An 18,137-nucleotide genomic window follows, 5' to 3' on the forward strand; every position below is an offset into this window, starting at 1 on the left:
ACATAGATAGGTGGGAACTGGTGAGGTCCAACTTCAGTGAGAGATGTTGCCTCAAAAAAATAAAGTGGAGAACGTTAGAGGAAGACAGTATCTACTCTGGACCTCCACACGTACTTGCTCACATCTGTGCATATACATTCTCACTTGTATATGTATGTGTATATAGCTAAGGATGTAGCTTGCTTTGTAGAGTGTTTGCCTAGCATGTATGAAAACTCTGGGCTTGATACCTAGTACGGCCTAAAACCTGGTGTATTGGCATCTAAGTTCGAGGTCAACTTCTGTGTAGGCCAGCCTAGGCTAAAAAGCGGGGAGGGGAGAGCTGCTGTCAGTTTTCTCTAAGATGTTAAGTCCAATCAAAAGCACACATGTACGCTGCAGGCTAAGGTGGGAAGATTGCGAGTTGCAGGTTAACCTGACCTGGTAAAAAAGAAGAAAATTGCTGTTCATTTCCTTTCTAGAGTTGGTTGCAGAGCAGGGATGGAGGTGCTCATTTTGCAGACGAGGACACTAAAGCCTGAAAAGATTTCTCATGTTGGAACTTTGCCCTCAGATTCTGCAGTGAGGCTGACAAGTATTCACCTGCCTTCGAGTCTAGCCTCAGGCCCCTCCTTCTAGAGAAGCGCCCAGAATTAGGCCACACCCCGTTTCTCGCGAGAGCTGAGAAGCAGAAAAATGGCGCCGACGTGAGCGTGAGCCCGTGTCGCCGAGGAAGTCCTCCCTGCTGGAGCCAGAGCCGCCGAAGGCACGGGAACCAGAGGTCTAACTGAGTAGAGGATGGTGAGCGCAGCACCCCGCATGCGGGCGCGGAAGAGCACCGGGACTGACAGGGAACGGTCCTGCCGCGCGCACCCCCTCCATCCGGCCCCGCCCCCACATCCGGGTCCTCGCCCGCCTGTCACTTAGCATCCAGCCCATTCAGTTAGGCCTGGGTTCGCTTGGGCCACGCCCACTCTCCTGGAGTTCAGCCCCTAAATTTAACGCGTCCTGGCCCTGAGCTTCTCTGAAGTTGTCTGCTCAGCTCTAGCTCAGTATTCCCCATCATCTCACACTCCATTCTAGGCTCTCCAGCCTTTCCTAGTTGCTCCTCTAGGCCACGCCTCCGCCCCATGGTGCCACTCCTGCCAGAGTTGAAAAGTAAGGGGGTGTTGATAATGTTCTTTTATGCATAATCCCTGATAACTCCTTCTGCAATTGGAATTAGGAGACAGTAGCTCAGTCTGCCCTTACCTCCTTTATCTTGATGGTGAGAGTGGAGGGAGATAGAAACCTAGAGTCTTGTGGACCTTTGTAGTAGAAGGGCTTCCCTCTGTCTTAGGGATCTCAGCCTGATTCTAGCCACTTCTTGCACCAGGAGGAACCATCTACGCCCAGCTCGGACACGCTGGCCACTGTAGAATCCAGCTCCAGTGAGCCTGACAAGGAGGTGGCATCACCAGATGTGGCAGCTACAGCCACTTTTTCGTCCGTGGAGGAGCCTGGTCCTAACCCAACAGCCACGCCACCAGTGTGGGACCGTGGAGGACCTCAGCAGCAAGTTGCCTGTCCAGCCCCAGACAGCTGCCAGACTGGCTCAACCAACACAGGCGTGGGGACCACTGAAGAGCTTCGGTTGCCCAGACGACGTCCACCACCAGGTTATCTTTGGAGCTTTCTGGGGGAGTCGCATGCCTTTGTAGGACTCAGATGGTACAGGATAAAGAATCACCTTATATCCCGTTGGGGGTGGTCTTCACCATTTACTGAGCATCTTGTCAGTATGTCAGGTGTGGCTCCAGGGATGAACTAAACCAGTCCAGCCCTCCCAGGCAGTTTATTCTAACGGTAGCTGGGTGGGGAGTGTTCAAGGCTTTGGAAATGGGGGGAGGTCAGTAAGGAAAAGAGTAATGACACCCATTTATCCTGCAGGGAAACAAATACCCTGCTCTAGCCCTGGCTGCTGCCTCAGTTTCCCCAGCGTTCGTGATCTAGCACAGCATCTCCGTACCCACTGCCCACCCACGCAGTCACTGGAAGGTAAGATGAGGGCTGCTGACAGTGAAGCAGATTAGGGTGAAAGACAGAGCCCCCCCCCCCCAGGATTCGTCTTTACCACCCCACTCCACATCTGCACTTTGTCCCCACCAGGCAAACTCTTCCGATGCTCAGCCCTGAGCTGCACTGAGAGTTTCCCCAGCATGCAAGAGCTGGTAGCCCACGGCAAGCTGCATTACAAGCCCAATCGCTATTTCAAGTGAGACTCTGGCCATCCCCTCTGTCGATTCCCAAATCTTGAGTGCTTCCTGATGTGCATGGAGGAAGGGTGGGTTGTCCTGGGAAACCACCGCCAACCATGCATAGACAACAGATGTGAATTGGGAGTAAGTCATTCTGGCTACAGGCTCAGCCTGGAGATACAGGATATACACCCTGTGGCTCCGTCCAGTTCCACCTCATGTCTTATGTGGAAAACTAGCTTCTGAGCTAGAAAGGTCCAGAAGGCCAGGCTCTTTCACTTCGGGTGCAGACCTACAGATTCTGATGTAGATACTCTTCTCACATCCTGGTCCCTGGGTAGCAATGGATAGGCCCTTCCTGTTGCCCAGGAGACAGTCCAGTCCTGTGCCTGCCCTCAGGTGTGAGAATTGCCTCCTGCGCTTCCGCACTCACCGCTCGCTCTTCAAGCATCTGCATGTTTGTATAGACCATGGTCAGAGCCCAGCCCCGCCACCACCCCCTGCCCTGGACAAAGAGCCACCTGTACCCGAGCGTCCCCCAGAGTCCGACCCTTCGTCCTCCCTGGGCCTGCCATTCCCACTACTTGAGCCTTTCACCTCTGCCCCCACTGGGCCCTTCCTTCCGTACTTAAACCCTACACCCTTTGGCCTGAGTCCCCCTCGACTGCGCCCATTCCTGGCTGCCACTCCAGGGCCACCATCGTCCAGCACTGCCATCTGGAAGAAGAGTCAAGGTGAGTATGGGAGCAGGTTGCCTGCAAAGCTGGTTGAGCCTACCCTTATTCTGAACTTGAACTGCTTCTTTCCTACAGGTGCTACCAGTAGTCCCAGAAGACCTCAGGGCGGCTCCGATGCGCCCTCAGGCGCGTGCAGGTGACCACCAGGGCAGGGTGGAGGGGCCTTCATTCCTGTGCTCTGTGCAGGCCCTGCCTGTCCCTAAAAATACATGATTTTTACCTTTAAATGACTGGTACCTGTGCTTTCTTCTGTGCTGGCGTTCCTGTGTAAACATTTGTGTCTTGTCCAATCTCTGAGTGGTCTTCTCCTACAGTGGGTTCAGGGATGGGAGGCAAATGTGGTACCCAGGGGAAAAAAATCCAGCTTGCCTGGACCTTGGGAGCTGAGGGGGATGGACCCAGGGGAAAGTCTAATCTCTTCTGGACAATATCTACCATCCATGGTTGAAAGGCTCTCTGGCAGGAGACCCAGGACTCACTGAGGTCTGCCTGCGTGCCTGCAGGGTACGTGGCTCCCAGCCACATCATGTGGCAACACATGCATGGCCATTATTCGTGTATGCAGTGTGACTTCTTCATGGCTTCTTGTTCTGCCATGACACTACACATCCAGGACCCTAGTGACCCCACAGCCCTGACATCTGGGTTCCTTGGTGCCGACACCCAGTTGGGTCAGGCGGGTCAGGCTGAGGAATGTTCAGGCATGGAGCTAGAGGCAAGGGATGAGACCCAGGCTCAGCTGGCCCTCCTCAACTCTACACAGACCCAACCCTGTTTGCTCCTGTGGTGTCTGTCACAACTGTCAGAGGGGGAGAATCCAGTTTTATCACAGATTTTTTTTTTTTTTTTTTTTTTGGTTTTTCGAGACAGGGTTTCTCTGTGTAGCCCTGGCTGTCCTGGAACTCACTCTGTAGACCAGGCTGGCCTCGAACTCAGAAATCCGCCTGCCTCTGCCTCCCAAGTGCTGGGATTAAAGGCTTGTACCACCACCACCCGACTTTATCACAGCTTTGTTGGGCTGAGTAGGAGGGGATAGAGATTTTTGTAACTTGAGGAGGGAGGGGACAATAAAAGAGGCACATTGAGCCAGTGTGTGCTGTGTCTTGGGTCCCTTGCCCCCCAGATAAGATTTTTTTTAAGTTTCCATTTTTTAAGAGAGAGAGCGCACCAGAGTGTATGTGTGTATTCAAGTATAACGCTCATGGAAGCCGAAAGAGGTTATGGGATTCCCAAGCACTTGTGAGCCGCCAGTGTGGGTGCTGGGAACCAAATGTGGGTCTTCTGTAAGAGCAGTATGAGACTGAACTTTGTTTTGTTTTTGTTTTGTGTGTGTGTGTGTGAGTTATTTTTTTTTCCCACTAATTTATTTGAGAGCCTTCTCCTGAAAGCCCCCAAATAAGCACTAGGCTGCTGCTACCTATGGGACGAGGGTGCTCACACATCATGGGAGGGGGAGTTAGGACTGGCTTCACAGAATCTTACCCTCATCAGTACTCCTGTTTTCCTGGCACCTCAGCTGTGTAATCAGGCCTACAGCTCAGAGCCTACCCTAGCCAAATGTAGATAGGGGCAGTCAGTGCCCACTGTTCTGCTCACCACTCCAGAAGCCAGAAAGAACAGGGGTGTGGGTTTTTGTTTTGTTTTTTTTTTCCAGGCAGTTTTCGTTTATTGGGAAAAAACAACAACAACAAAAACAAAAAAAAAAAAAACCAAAACAAAAAAAAACCCAGGCATAGTGCCACATGCCTTTAATCCTAGCACTTGAGAGGCAGAGATTAAGTGGATCTCTGAGCTCATGGCCAGCCTGTTCTATAGAGCTAGTTCTAGGACAGCCAGGGCTATAGAGAGAAACCCTGTCTTGAAAAGTAACAAAAACCAAACAAAATTTCATGGCTTACCATGTTCAAGTGCTTACCCATGCAACCCTGATGGACTGTGTGAGTGGAATGCGAAAAGAAAATCAAGTATCCAAAGTTGTCCTTTCATATGTTAAACCCTGAGCTTAAAGCATTGTGGCACACACCTTTAATCTCAGTACTTGGCAGGCAGAGTCAGGCAGATCTCTGTAAATTCAAGGCCTGATCTAAGTGACAAGGTCCAGCCAGGATACATAGTGAACATTGTCTCAAAAAAAAAGGACGGGAGTAGGGGGAAGTCCCAAGGTACAGTGGCACATCCAAGCTCTTGGAAATCAGGGAAAAGATCACTCTTTTCAGGTTCACATCAACCTGGGCTACATAGCAACACTGTCTCAAGAAATTTTGTTATTAAGTATCAAGAATTAGGAAGGCAATGTGGAAATCTAGGACTGAGTAAACTCTGAGCTCTCCTGGATTAGAGATGTGCTCTCCCCACCCTCCTGAGGCCAGTGGGTTTACAGAGGACGTGGGTGGCTGGAGTTGAGGAGTTGGGTGAGACAAGATGGAGAACTGAACTTAATCCGCATCCTTGCAGCCAGCAAACCTGCTGTTGCTGGCTTCTGCCCCAGTCTTCATTCTGGAGAGTCTGGGGTCCATTTGAAAATGTACTAAGGATGGAGGTGTAGCTCAGTACAGTACTTGCCTAGCATGCACAAAGCCTCGGGTTCTTTCTATCCCTAGCATCACACAAGCCAGGCAGGCTAATAAGGGCATACATTTCCACAACTAGGAGGGGATGGGAGAGTGGACTCTGGAGGAATTCAAGGTCATCCTGGCTAGATACGGAATATGTAAAACACTTATCTCCCTCCCCCCTCCCATCTCCCCCCTCTCTCATATATATCCACAAAGAAAATAATGGTGCCTTGCTTCTGTTCCAGTCCAGAGCCAGGCTGGGCATGCCTCTTGGAAATAGGAGTCCAGTGTATTGTTTAGCCATTACCTAGAGGTTGGTCTTAACCTCTTTGTCTAGCTAGGGCATCCCCTCTTATCCCAGTCAGAGCACCTGTGGAAACAGTCTTCCAGTGCTCATCAGTGCTCCCTATAGCTCTCTGGATAAGACTCCTTGACCTGGAGAAATGGCATAGTAGGTACAAACAGGATCTGAGTTCAGATTCCCAGCAGCCATTTTAAAATGATAACATGTTTGTAACTCAATACTGGGGGAAGGCGGGTAAAGAGAACATCCTCAGGGCTTGATGGCCAGCCAGTCTAGCCAAAACAGAGTTAAAGGTTCCATTGAAAGACCTTGTCTCAGTGAGGTGACTGAGGAAGGCATGCTAATATTAACTTCTGTCTGGTCACCACTTGTGCTAACATGGCTGCCTGTACCCCACATGCACAACACACACACACACACAGATCCTGTTCTAGTAGCTCAAAGCTCATTCTCAAACCTCCCCATATTCTTCATACCTGCTTCTTCTGGGAAATGTAAGAATCTGGAAAAGAAAAACCAAGACCTCCTTGGTACCACCCCAGTTTGTCTTACCACTTCCTTGTATCCTAACTTTAAATCAGAATTACCCTCTATCACCTCTTTGTCCTGGTATCCATAGCCAAAAGGTGACATTAGTCACCTTCTAAGCTAGGACCTCCAGGCCCTACATCCCTGTCACAGCCGTCCTATCTTCTCTTTAACCTGTTTGTAAGATCCACAGAATGATTTACAGCAGCCATACTTGGTTTTGAATCAGTTTATTAAGCCAAAGTAAAAGAATAGCAAGTTATTAGTGGGGAAGAGAAGGGAAGAAAGAAATAGCTACCTACGACTCCTTGGCCAGCTGGTCTAGCAAAAAGTGACCTTCAAGTTCTGAGAACTTGTCTCAAAAAATAAGTTGAAGACACCGATGACAACCTTTACCTCTGCAAACATAGGCAGATTCATGCACCCACACAAAATAAGGTAGACAGATGTCATAATGTTCACACTTTGGGATCTTCTGGGTGAAAGGGGTTTCATGGGGAGACTAGGGGATTTGGGAAAATGTCTTCTCAGTGGTTCCTGTCCCAGAAACATAGTTTTGGGGGTCAGATATCAGGGATATAAAGAACTTCCACTGTACCCTGTTTGCTGCCCAAAGTACCTGTTGCTTTACACATGCCCGATCTTTGCTCTTCTGTGAAGCCTGTGGATCCCCATCCCCACCCACGCGTGCATCACCCCACACCCGGCTCCTGAACTCCCATTAATCCCTGACCCCCTTCTCTTTAAACTGGAACACCATAGTGCTCTACCCCCAACTCCCACATACACAACGAAGTCTTCCTAGTGCCCCAGCTTTCCAGTAGAGAACAACACCCTAGAGTGTCAGTGTGGGAAAAGTGTCTGCTGGTGCAGCTGCTCTGAAAATGAGGTTGACTTAAGAGATGGGACAATTCCTAGAGACTTGTCTTCGGGGGTCAAGTTTCAAGCTACCTTGGCAATTATGCACTAACAGTTCGGTCACCTGAGGGATGCCAAATTGCTTATATTACCCTGGCTAAGAGAGGTAGAGAACAGCAACCAGCTCGCACGTGCGTCTGGACGAGCCCCAGCCCCCTCTCACTTCCTCCTTCAAAAGAACTACCAAATCTTCCAGACACACCACAATAATTTATTTGGCCCTTGAGCATCTTAGGCTTCTAGTTTCATAGTTGTCATGCTCATGCGAGCAAAATACAAAGTTGGGAGGCGTCTGGCAGCCATGCTGGGAGCTTACCGACCACCCTGCACACTCTCCTGCTGGGTCACCTGCCATTCAGCCTTTTAGCTTGTGCTGGCCTTGATGGCCTACTGTGTGCTTCCAGGCCAGCATAAAGATCAAAGGACAGCTGTGGGATTGGTTTTTCCCTCCCACTTCCCTGGGTTCCAGGAAGGTCATTCAGTTTGTCTAGCAAATATTTCAACCATAACCACAACAACCCCTAGCCCCATCTCACTGTTTTCGGTTTTGAGATTGGGTCTCCACTCAATTACCAAACTTGAATTGAATGTGTGATCCATCAGCCACACTCTCAACCAGTAGCTAGGATTATAGGCATGGTTTCTTTCATATTCCTACCTCTGACTCCATTCATCAAGATTCTGGAAACTTAAACCGCAGATTAAGCCATCCCTATCCACTGGAGACTCATGTAAAAGCAGACTCATTTCTAGGAGCTGTGACCCAAGACAGGAAAACAGAAGCATCAGAATCTTGATGCTGTGTGCTAAAGTAAGGGAGGCATGTCTTCTAGCCTAAGCTGCTTTCTTTCCATTTAAATAAGCTCATGAAACCTCACCTGGCTCGTTCCCAAGAGCTATACAGGTTCTTGCTACGCTGTTATCGTAATACCCGGCAGACTCATCACCTAAGTCAAAACATGCGTTTATTTTGTTTCTAAGATTGTGTTTCATTGTGTGTGTTCCTTGCTGCACTGGAACTGTGGCCTTAAACTACCAGACCTTCCAATCCTCCTGTTTTTACCTCCCAAGTATTGTTTTATGAGGTTCTGGAAATCAGATTTAAGGCTTTGTGCATGCTATATAAGTCACTACCAACAGCTACAAACGGTGGATTTAGTTTATTATTTTATGTTATCTTCCTTTGACAGGGTCTCAACTTTTTTCCCCCCAAGACAGGTTCTCACTATGTAGCCCTGGCTGTCCTGGAACTTGCTATGTAGACCAGGCTGGCCTAGAACTCAAGAGACCCACCTGCCTCTGCCTCCCAAGTGCTGAGATAAAGTCAGTATGTCCTTTAAACAGGGTCTCAACTTTCTAGCCCGAGGATGGCCATGCATTTAATCTCCTCTTGCCCCTAGTCTCCCAAATGCTGAGATCATACATGTGTACCATTGTACCTAGGCAGAACATGCACTTTTTGGTTACGTTTCTGAATTTGGGTCTCATGTAGCACTGGCTGGCCTGAAATTCACTATGTAGATTAAGCTGGTCTTGGAAATGTAATGAACTTCCTACTTCTGCCGGGATTACAAGTATGAATCACTATGCCAGGTGCTTAGAGCATGCACTTTGTGACTCCAGGGATACCAACACATGTACACTCATCTTCTGCACTGGAACCACACTGCTAGGGTCTAAATAGTCCTCCTGCTTGGACCACATCCCAGACTAGTGACATCAGAATCTCTGGAAGATCTTTTTAGCAGGTCAAGCAATTCTATTCTGTTCCCAAACTGAGAATCATAGCTCTACACCCTGCTGAGTGGTTTTTTGTTCCTGTGGACTGAATCCTGTGCTCAGGGCTCTCCTTTTCCTGTATCTACTTTTGTCCCACTTTGGGCTCTCAAGGGCTGTTTCCATTTTCCTGCAATCCAGTTTTCTGGTTTCTCCTCTCTCTGCTTCCTTTAACCACTAGAAACTTGAAAGTCCTAAAACCCCCTACCTTCACAGGAACAGTGATATCCCCTCAGCCCAGGACTTACAAATCTTTTAATACTACCTACCCATAAATCTGCTACCCAGTTGATTATGCTTTGGGTCACAGCCCTGGCTGATGGGGCATTTGTCACCTTAACAGGGAAGTCCTGCTGAGAGTACAAGTGGTGAAACAAGGTAGATGAAGCAATACAAGAGGACAGATATGTCCTCACCATTGCACCAGCCGTATCCTAGGTCTAATTTCTTTAGAGACTTCCTAAGACCCAGAGAAAACTATAAAATCCCTACTGAGGTGCTCTGTTTCTATGACTGTCCTGAGTTTGGCCTAAGCTTGCTTCTTTGGAAACAAAGCTTGTCAGGACCTCAAAGTGTTAAGACTAAGGGGGACAATAGGGAATCAAGAGGCTAGTAGCAGCTACAAACTGTGTGCTTAGGTCTAATGACCTGGGGACAGTAGTGGACAGGCAGGAACCCGAGGAGGGGACAGAAAGGCCATCTCCGCCTTCTTCCTTCTCTGCCCTCCCTACCCTGACAGCCCCCACTTGGTGTGTCAGCCCGTGAAACAGAAACCACAATTACTTCCTCAAGGCAGAAGCCTAAGCTCAGAACCCATTCACCCTGTGGTTCATCAGCCCCTGAAGCCATGGTGAGTCCTCAAGCCCCCATTGGAAGTTCATTCTGGCCAGGTAACAAGGGGCACAAGTGGAAACTGGGGAACTGGTAGATATGCCCCATGGGTAGCCTAGCAGAATAGAACTAGAGCAGTCTTGGGGGGTGAAATGGACCAGAAAAAGATAGGGAACAGCCAAGGCATAATAGCTTGAGTTCCTGTGAACCAGCTTTGTATCCGTGGCTACAAGGCAGTGGTGCTAGTTGGGTCTGCAAGGATATATCTCAACCCAGGATATAAGCAGAGGCATTCCTGTGGGATGATTAACGGGGTCATGCACCTGCTACACCAGTCCCCATCTCCAGCCAGTCACCTAAGCTGTGTTCTGCTAAACCCTTCCTTATCTACCCCTGTGGTCATCTGGAGCTGTTGCCTCAACTCACTTAGACTGGGGCTTTAACAAAGGCATATCTGACCCCAGGCAAGAATTGCTTCCTTCCCAGAGATTCTTCTGAACCCATCTCTAGATGGGTTCACAAGGTTCTGTCCTCTCTGTTCTCCAATCTTCTTTACCCTGGGTGAAGACAGGCTGGGAGTATCTACCTATATATCTACCAGCACCTGTGACCTAGGGCAAAGAGCCGGGCAGACTTGAGAGCACTGGAGATGTTCTGAACATGTCACAGGGTGCTTGTACTCATTTGGGGAGCCTGCCTGCTGGTCCTCATGAGGGGTTTCATGAGTCATGTCAGGAACTCTAAGAGCTTATATCCACATCTTAGATAGATGCATGTGGAGACCATTAACTTAGCTAGATTGGCTGGCCAGCAAGCCCTAAAGAGCCTCCTCTCCTGACCTCTTCAGAGCTAGGATGACAGGTACACCTGACTTCTTTATTTTATTTTTATTTTTTGTTTTTTTATATTATTATTATTATTTACTATTATTTTTGTTTTTCGAGACAGGGTTTCTCTGTGTAGCCCTGGCTGTCCTGGAACTCACTCTGTAGACCAGGCTGGCCTCGGACTTAGAAATCCACCTATCTCTGCCTCCCAAGTGCTGTCCTGACTTCTTTATGTATGAATACTGAAGATAGAACCCGGGTCTGCATGACAAGCACTTTGCCTACTGAGCAATCTATCTAGCCCCCCAAATAAAATTTTAACAGTTTATAGTCAAATTGGGTATGGTGGTATACACCTGTAATCCCAGCACTCAGATGGCTGAAGCAGTAGAACTGTTAAATCCCAGGCCAGCCTGGACTACATAGTGAGAAACTGATTCAAAACAAACAAGTAAACAAATAAAGCTAATGGTGGCACACACCTGTAATCTCAGCACATGGGAGGTGGAGGCAGAAGGATCAGGAGTTCAAGTTAACCTCAACTATAAAGCAAGTTTGAGGCCAGCCCAGGATATATGAGACCCTGCTTCAAAAAATACAAAAATACAAAAAAAAAAAGGCAAACCCCTCGTCACTGAGGAGTTATATATAGCTCACTGCTACAGAGCTGTTTATTAGGGTGCTAGGTTCCATCCCGAACGCCACAAAAATAAAAACCCTCAAAACAACCTTGTAAAAACAGCAGAACGAATATAAAAAGCTTCATAGGTAATGGGAGACAAAGAAAATAGAAAATGCTGATGAATGTGGGCAACTGGGGGGAGAAAACTGATTTAAAATGGGGTTGTCTCCGGGGTCACCCTTAAGGAGCACTATCATAAAGACATGGAGGAGGAAGAGGAGAGACCCATGCGTTGAGTGGTATGCATTACAGACAGGACAGAGGCTATGAGATGGGGAGGGACTGTTTGCTTTCTCCAGAGATGAAAACTCACTAAGATATTGGGAGCAGACACTGAGCCGGCATCCTCTAGGGCAGCAGACCAGGAAGGACCCCATTACAGTGATCTGGACTGTGGTAGACAGTTCCTCTAGCTGGGGTGACAGTGAGAAGTGGTTCAATTCCGGATGTATTTTGAAATCAGAAAAAAAAGGACTGGGGAGAACCTGGTGGTCAGGCAGGGGTCAAAGAAAGAATCAAGGGGGAGCAGTAGCACAAAGGTTGAAGATGCTAGGAAGGCACTGTTGATTGGAAGTACTATGTGAGGGCCATGGGCTAGTGGAGAGGCGTGAGTAGCAAGGTCCTGTTAGAGGTTAGACACAGCTTAGGAGGAGTCTGGAGGGTGTAGGTTCCAGGAACCTGGGGGCAGAAGTAGTTCTTACCCAAAAAGAGAAGCTAGCTGAGGTTGGGGAAGAGCCAATGTTAGAATGGGACCCTAAGGGAAGAGGAGGGTGATGGGCTTGTGTGCCTATGACCAACTGTAACTGTTTCTCCATCTGCCTTCTTGTTATGAGACCCTTCCTGAATGACCCATGTCCTTTTTTAGGGAAGCAATCAAGACTTCCGAAACCTCCAAGCTAAGTTCCAGGCCTCTCAGCCAGAACCTGGAGAACCGTTCAGAAAAACCCCAAAGCCTGAGTTCAACAAACTCCTGAAGAAGTTTCCACAGACTGAGTTAAGTGAGCAGCCCAACAAGTTCTCACAGTCTGAGCTCAGTGCAGTGTCCTTGAAACCACTGCAGCTGCAGTCTGTAGACCTTCCCAAGAAGCCCCCACAACCTGAAATTCTTAAGAAGTTGCCACAGCCTGAGTTCACTGATCTAGCCAAGAAGCCTGTACAGGCTGAACTCCCAAGGAAGCCTCTGCATCCAGAGTTCACGGGTCTCAAAAAGCCTTCCCAGGCTGAGTTTGCAGACCTCAAGAAGCCACCACAGCCCCAGTTTGCCAGCCTCCCCAAGCCCCCACAGCCTGAATTCCCTAATCTCCCCAAGAAGCTCCCCAAACCTGAGTTTGGAGAGCTCTCCAAGAGATCTCCACAGCTTGAGACACCCCAGGAGCCCAGTGTACCTGTCCAGAAGCCCCCGAAGCCTGAGCTCAACAATCCTGCCAGGCCTCTAGGAGAGCTCAAACCCAAGAAGTTTTGGCAGCTTGAGTCCAATGAGGCCCCTCTGAGGCCCTTGCCATCTGAGTTCAGTACCTTTCCCAAGAAGCCACAGCAGCCTGAGGCTGTTGGTTTCTCTAGAAAGTCCCTGACACAGTCAGAGTCCATTGAAGTTCCTCAGACATCACCCTCTAAGCGTGGGTCCAATGAGTTTTGCTCCCACTCCCCACAGCCTGACATCAGTATCTTTCCTAAGAACACTGTGAAGTCTGAGTTCAATGAGAACTTTAGGAAGTCTCCATATCCTCAAGCCACTGGTTGCCCCAAGTCCCCAAAGCAGCCCATGTTCTATGAGGTTCCCCAGACACCCCCCTGGAAGTCTGAGTCATGTAACCCCCAGTCTCACTCCCCGCTGCCAGACTTCAATGCATTCCCCAAGAAGCATCCACAGCTCCAACCAAGTGACCTTACCAGGACATCCTCGGAGCCTGAAGTCTGCAAAGTTCCCAAGAAAACCCAGCAGCCAGACCCCAATGTGCTTTCTAAGAAGCCCTCACAGTCAGAATTGGGTCTCCTCCCTAGAACATCCTCAGAGCCTGAGTTCAGCTCGCTCCCAAGGAAGTTTCTGCAGCCTCAACACGGCAAGTTCTTCCAGCCTGAGTTCCCCAAGGGTCTGCCTAGAAAGCCCAAGCTTCCTGGTTCTGTGTCTGAATGCTCCCTGCCCTCTGCTATTGCGGGCTCCAGCCCCCAGTTCCCTCTCAGCCCTGGGCTTAGAGTCCCTGGGAAACCCCGCTGGAGATCAGAAGACTTCCACGTCCAGCACCCACCCCGACGGCGGCCCCTGCCCTCAGCCAGTAGCCTGGGACTCCCCCCAGCCAAGCCCCCACTACCACCTGTCCCCATCAATATCCAAAGCTTCAGGAGAGCCCCAGCAACAGCCACAGGTGAGTTAGGGTAGGTGGCTCAGGCAGAGGAGGGAGCTAAGTACCTGAGCAAAGCCACTTCCCTTCCTTGCTCTTTCCTCCACAGCTGTACTGAAGACACGCTCTTCTACTGGGAGCCACTTCCAAGCCCAACAACCTCAACATAATGCACAGTGAGTGTATGGAGAGAGGGGTCAGGATGGGTGTGAGGCTAAACAAAGCCCTCATTTCAAGTATCCTTTCAGGAACCCGGATGAGATCTATGAACTGTATGATGCTGTGGAGGCCACAGATGACTCTAGTCTCAACCCCGGAGGCAGAGGTTTGTAGGTAGACTTGGTGGTTGGCCTGGGCACCCATGAAACATTAATTGCAAAGGCATTCTCTCATGCCCCAGGTTTAAGACCAGAAAGTGGCCAGGCGGTGGTGGTGCACGCCTTTAATCCCAGCACTTGGGAGGCAGAGACAGGCGGATTTCTGAGTTCAAGGCCAGCCTGGTCTACAGAGTGAGTTCCAGGTCAGCCAGGGCTACACAGAGAAACCCTGTCTGGAAAAAAAAAAAAAAAAAAAATCCAGACCAGAATGGATGCTGGTGGGCTAGATGGTGAGGAAGGGGAAGCCCAGAGTACCCAAGCAGCCAGGTTTTGCTGTAGGTAGAGGCAAGGTCCAGTGAGGTGACAGGAGGAAGGCAGTATAGTAGGCAGGGAATGAGTGAGATCATGATATGGCATGTTCCCTTTATAAAGGGGGCAGGGTGATCAACCTTTGCTACTTAGCAATCAAGACCAACCTGGATTAGATGAAACCTTGCAAACAAAACCAAATCAAATCCTACCCACCAGGTTCCTTGCAGTCCATCCTAGAAGGATGCCCCCAGCAAGATGTATCCCTGAAATCAGTTTAGGCTGGAGGAAGTGTGGCAGAAGTTTCTTTTAAGTCAATCCAAGGGACTCCAAGATTGGTACCTCCATGGCAACATGAACTTCTATGAGAAAACTGCTGATTCTGCAGCTACAACCAAGTTAGTCACCAATGAGTTCAAGTATCTAAGATTAGGTCAACCAATTGATCCAGCTGTTGGGATCCCAGCTGAGCTTCTCTTCCCCTCACTGCCTTACTGGGCCTCCTAGGAAGGGACTCTAAGCTTTAAGATGCACCTGCTCTCCCCATCCCAGCTGGAGGTCTACATACAAAGCCAGGTGCCTTCAAATTCTCCTGGCCTTGCTCCTTCCTGGGTCCGTTTTGTTTGCTTACCGTGATATAACCATGACAATATTTGCAATACCTCCTTTAGTACTCTTTTTCTTTCTTTCTTGGTTTTTAGAGATAGAGTTTCTGTGTAACAGCCTTGGATGTCCTGGAGCTCACTCTACAGACCAAGCTGTCCTTGAACTCAGATATCTGACTACCTCTTAAGTGCTGGTGGTAGTTTCTTACCTCATGCTTCCATTGAGAAGATACTCTATGGGGTTTTTTGGGAGTGGTGGTGGTGGGGGAGTTGGTTGTTTTTTTTTTTTTTTTTTTTTTTTTTTTTTTTTTTTTTTTGATAGGGTGCAGTTTTGCAGAAAAGCTGGTGAGAGCCCTGGCTACTGTTTCCAGGATTAAGAAGGACCTCCCTTTTCTAAATAGACCACACCCTTATCCCCCAATTATAGTAACATCCTCCCAGTCTTTATTCACTTTTCTTCAAGATAATGATCAAATACTAGACTTCTGATTTTCTTCCAGTGGAATGTGGTGTGAGCCTTCCTCTGGGAACATAGCCTCTTAAGGCTGCTTTGAGCATTTTGATCTTTTTAGAGTGGCCCCAAACCATTAGCTTTTCCCTCCTACACTTGGGTCCCCCCTCTTTTTTCAGCTGGGGACTAATCTGGGGGATAGGCAGATTTTCCACAATATGTACAGACCAACAGAAAAGGCAGACTGCCAGTGGCCTGCTCAGAACAAGCTGTAGGGTAACCCAGAATCACACAACCCAGAAGTATCAGTCAAGTTTGCTTCTATCAAGTTTGTGAGACCACACAAGGCTGAGGCAGATGAGAGAAGCAGGTGCAGTACAGGTTCTAGGTAGGAACCAGATATTTGCAGGAGAGTGGAGATCAAGAGGTGCACACAGACACCCCCTCTGTGGGCTGTTCATCAGAAAAGTCAGTCTGAAATGTCCAGTGCCATTTGGGTCATTAGCAAAAATGAGGCTTTTAATTTAGGCCCTCACCCAGGCTTCAAGAGGTTGCATGCAAACTCTCTGCCAACAGCTGGACTCACTCTGGAAGCCTGGCTTACTGCTGTAAAGTAGTACAAGTTAGCCCCCTGGGAAACTGGCCAATCAGCCTCAGCGGCAGAAGGTTCAGGCTAAAAACCCCACCCTGGCTGCTCCTCCCTCCTCAGAGGCAAGCAGTGGATGCCTGCTATAGCTCTGAATCCAACATCTTATAACTTCCACCATATTCTGGGAGGCAGAAGCAAAATGGTTCCCAAAGCCTACAACTTGTAGGCTAGTCATGGTGGCCACACCTTTAATCCCAGCACTCAAGAAGGCAGAGGTAGATAGATCTAAATTCCAGGGTAGCCTGGTCTACATAACAAAAAAGGCCTACAAATCCATCCTACCTCTACAATTTTACTAGCTGGGTAGCCTTAGACAAACTTCTCAGCCTTTATTTTCCTCACCAAAGTGAACCTTACCCAGAACTGGTGAGCTGAGAGAAAGGTAGAAAAAAGTGGTCGAGATTCAGGGAATCACTGAGAACTCAGTGCAGGCAGGATAATCTCACAAATCAATAGGGTAGAGGCATGGGGGGGGGGGGCGGGGAGGGGGAAGGGGGGGATTTGTCCTGACTCTGTCCAATGCTCTTAGATGAAATGCAGTCTACCCAGCAAGCCACCAGATGGTCTCAACAGGAGCCAGAGCTCAGGTACACAAGGCAAATGGGGTATTATGGTGTTGGGCTGAGCTCTGGTACTCTGATGGGAGTACTGCTTGCTCATAGATACCCAATACCTGGGTCTTTCAGGAAGAAGGCCACTCAGCCACAGCAGCTACCAGCCACAGACCCCAAGCTGCTGAAACAGATCAGGAAGGCAGAAAAAGCTGAAAGAGAGTTTAGAAAGAAGTTCAAGGTGAGAACATGGAGCAAAGAATGAGTCCTGGGAAAATTGGTACCCAGGGCCCAGGACTTCCTATCCCGAAGAAGAAACCAAGCTAACAGAAGTCTTAATGTGATGTTCTTCAAGTTTGAAGGTGAAATTGTGATTCATACAAAGATGATGATTGACCCCAATGCCAAGACCCGTCGTGGGGGTGGCAAGCACCTGGGCATTCGGCGTGGAGAGATCCTAGAGGTGATTGAGTTCACTAGCAAGGATGAGATGCTTTGCCGGGATCCCAAGGGCAAGTGTAAGTGTGCTTGACCTATATCCAGAGAAAGGAGTGGAGGGTGCTAGGGCTGAGAATCCACTCTACCGTTCTCTCCTGCAGATGGCTATGTGCCCAGAACTGCACTGTTGCCCTTGTAAGTGTTGGTCATGCCTGGGTGGAGTGGTGAATACCAGGGTTGTCCTCTGCTGACTATACTATGCTCTCTCTCCCAGGGAAACTGAAGTATATGATGACGTCAGCTTCGGGGGTATGTACAGTGATTCTCATAGGGATGCTTTGTATCATGCCTCTGTGGCACAGGGTCACTTGAAATTCATCCTTCTCTGCAGAGCCTCTGGACATGCAACCATTTCCTCAGTGACAGCATGGCAGATGAGTGGGTTCCAGGACCAACAGTCCAGCCACTGCTTACTCAGGAGCCCTGGATCCCAGCCTGGCAACAAGATACCCAAAGGCATGTGCTTATATAAAACTCCTCTTTAAAATATCTTTGTTTCTTGTCTTTTCTCTCCTTCCTTGCTGGCACACACAGTAGAACACAGGCACCAAAGTTGGAGAAAAAAAAAAAAATCAGTTACCCTCCTAATTAAAAAAAGCTGATGAGAGGACACATCCACACACAACATGGATGACTAGTGGCTGCACCTGAAAACCCCTTGTAGGCTACAAGCATTTGTGTTGCCAAGTGAGGGAATCACAGCGACGAGCCATCACTGGTAGGGCTCCTACCTAACAAGACATCATTATGAAGTATGTCCCAAACAGTGACATTCTCAGTGGGCTTGAACAAAGAAAAGCCAAAGTTAAGGGAGCTGGGACTCACAGAATAAAGCCACAGGATGACTTTTAGGATTGCTGTAAGATATTTCAGGATTGCTATTATCACACCTAGGAAAATGACGACCTTCTAGAATCTTTACTAATAGTGTCCCTAGTATAACCAGGTCCTCTCTTCAAACCCTGGGGCCCACAGACAGGCAACAATGAGGGTGAGATCCCTGGTGTTGACAGCTTTGAGGAAGAAGGAAGTGCAAGCTGCCCC

General features: G+C 48.9%; 2 protein-coding genes across 10 annotated transcripts; both read left to right on the top strand.

The window, feature by feature from the left end:
- The first annotated feature begins 652 nt into the window (after positions 1-652).
- On the top strand, positions 653-3,180 carry Znf414 (zinc finger protein 414). 4 transcript variants are annotated; one of them, XM_076919741.1, is made up of 6 exons: positions 653-780; positions 1,355-1,637; positions 1,909-2,016; positions 2,128-2,233; positions 2,586-2,950; positions 3,029-3,180. In XM_076919741.1, exons 1-6 carry the CDS (start codon positions 778-780, stop codon positions 3,091-3,093), a joined length of 930 nt encoding a protein of 309 aa, XP_076775856.1. In that variant the 5' UTR covers positions 653-777; the 3' UTR covers positions 3,094-3,180. The 4 variants fall into 4 exon arrangements, with proteins under 4 accessions (XP_076775856.1, XP_076775857.1, XP_076775854.1 ...); XM_076919742.1 differs by having other exon boundaries at positions 2,616-2,950; XM_076919739.1 differs by having other exon boundaries at positions 2,586-3,180.
- A 6,596-nt stretch (positions 3,181-9,776) lies between these two features.
- Pram1 (PML-RARA regulated adaptor molecule 1) lies at positions 9,777-17,562 on the top strand. Of its 6 annotated transcripts, XM_076919745.1 has the most exons (10): positions 9,777-9,884; positions 12,240-13,737; positions 13,823-13,889; positions 13,962-14,038; positions 16,574-16,631; positions 16,731-16,836; positions 16,951-17,113; positions 17,195-17,228; positions 17,308-17,342; positions 17,425-17,562. In XM_076919745.1, exons 1-10 carry the CDS (start codon positions 9,882-9,884, stop codon positions 17,454-17,456), a joined length of 2,073 nt encoding a protein of 690 aa, XP_076775860.1. In that variant the 5' UTR covers positions 9,777-9,881; the 3' UTR covers positions 17,457-17,562. The 6 variants fall into 6 exon arrangements, 4 of the variants coding, with proteins under 4 accessions (XP_076775860.1, XP_076775858.1, XP_076775859.1 ...); XM_076919743.1 differs by having other exon boundaries at positions 16,574-16,836; XR_013106243.1 differs by having other exon boundaries at positions 16,574-16,836; positions 17,195-17,342; positions 17,425-17,539.
- Positions 17,563-18,137: the final 575 nt, after the last annotated feature.

Source organism: Arvicanthis niloticus, chromosome 22, assembly GCF_011762505.2.
Source record: "Arvicanthis niloticus isolate mArvNil1 chromosome 22, mArvNil1.pat.X, whole genome shotgun sequence".
Taxonomy (NCBI): Eukaryota; Metazoa; Chordata; class Mammalia; order Rodentia; family Muridae; genus Arvicanthis; species Arvicanthis niloticus.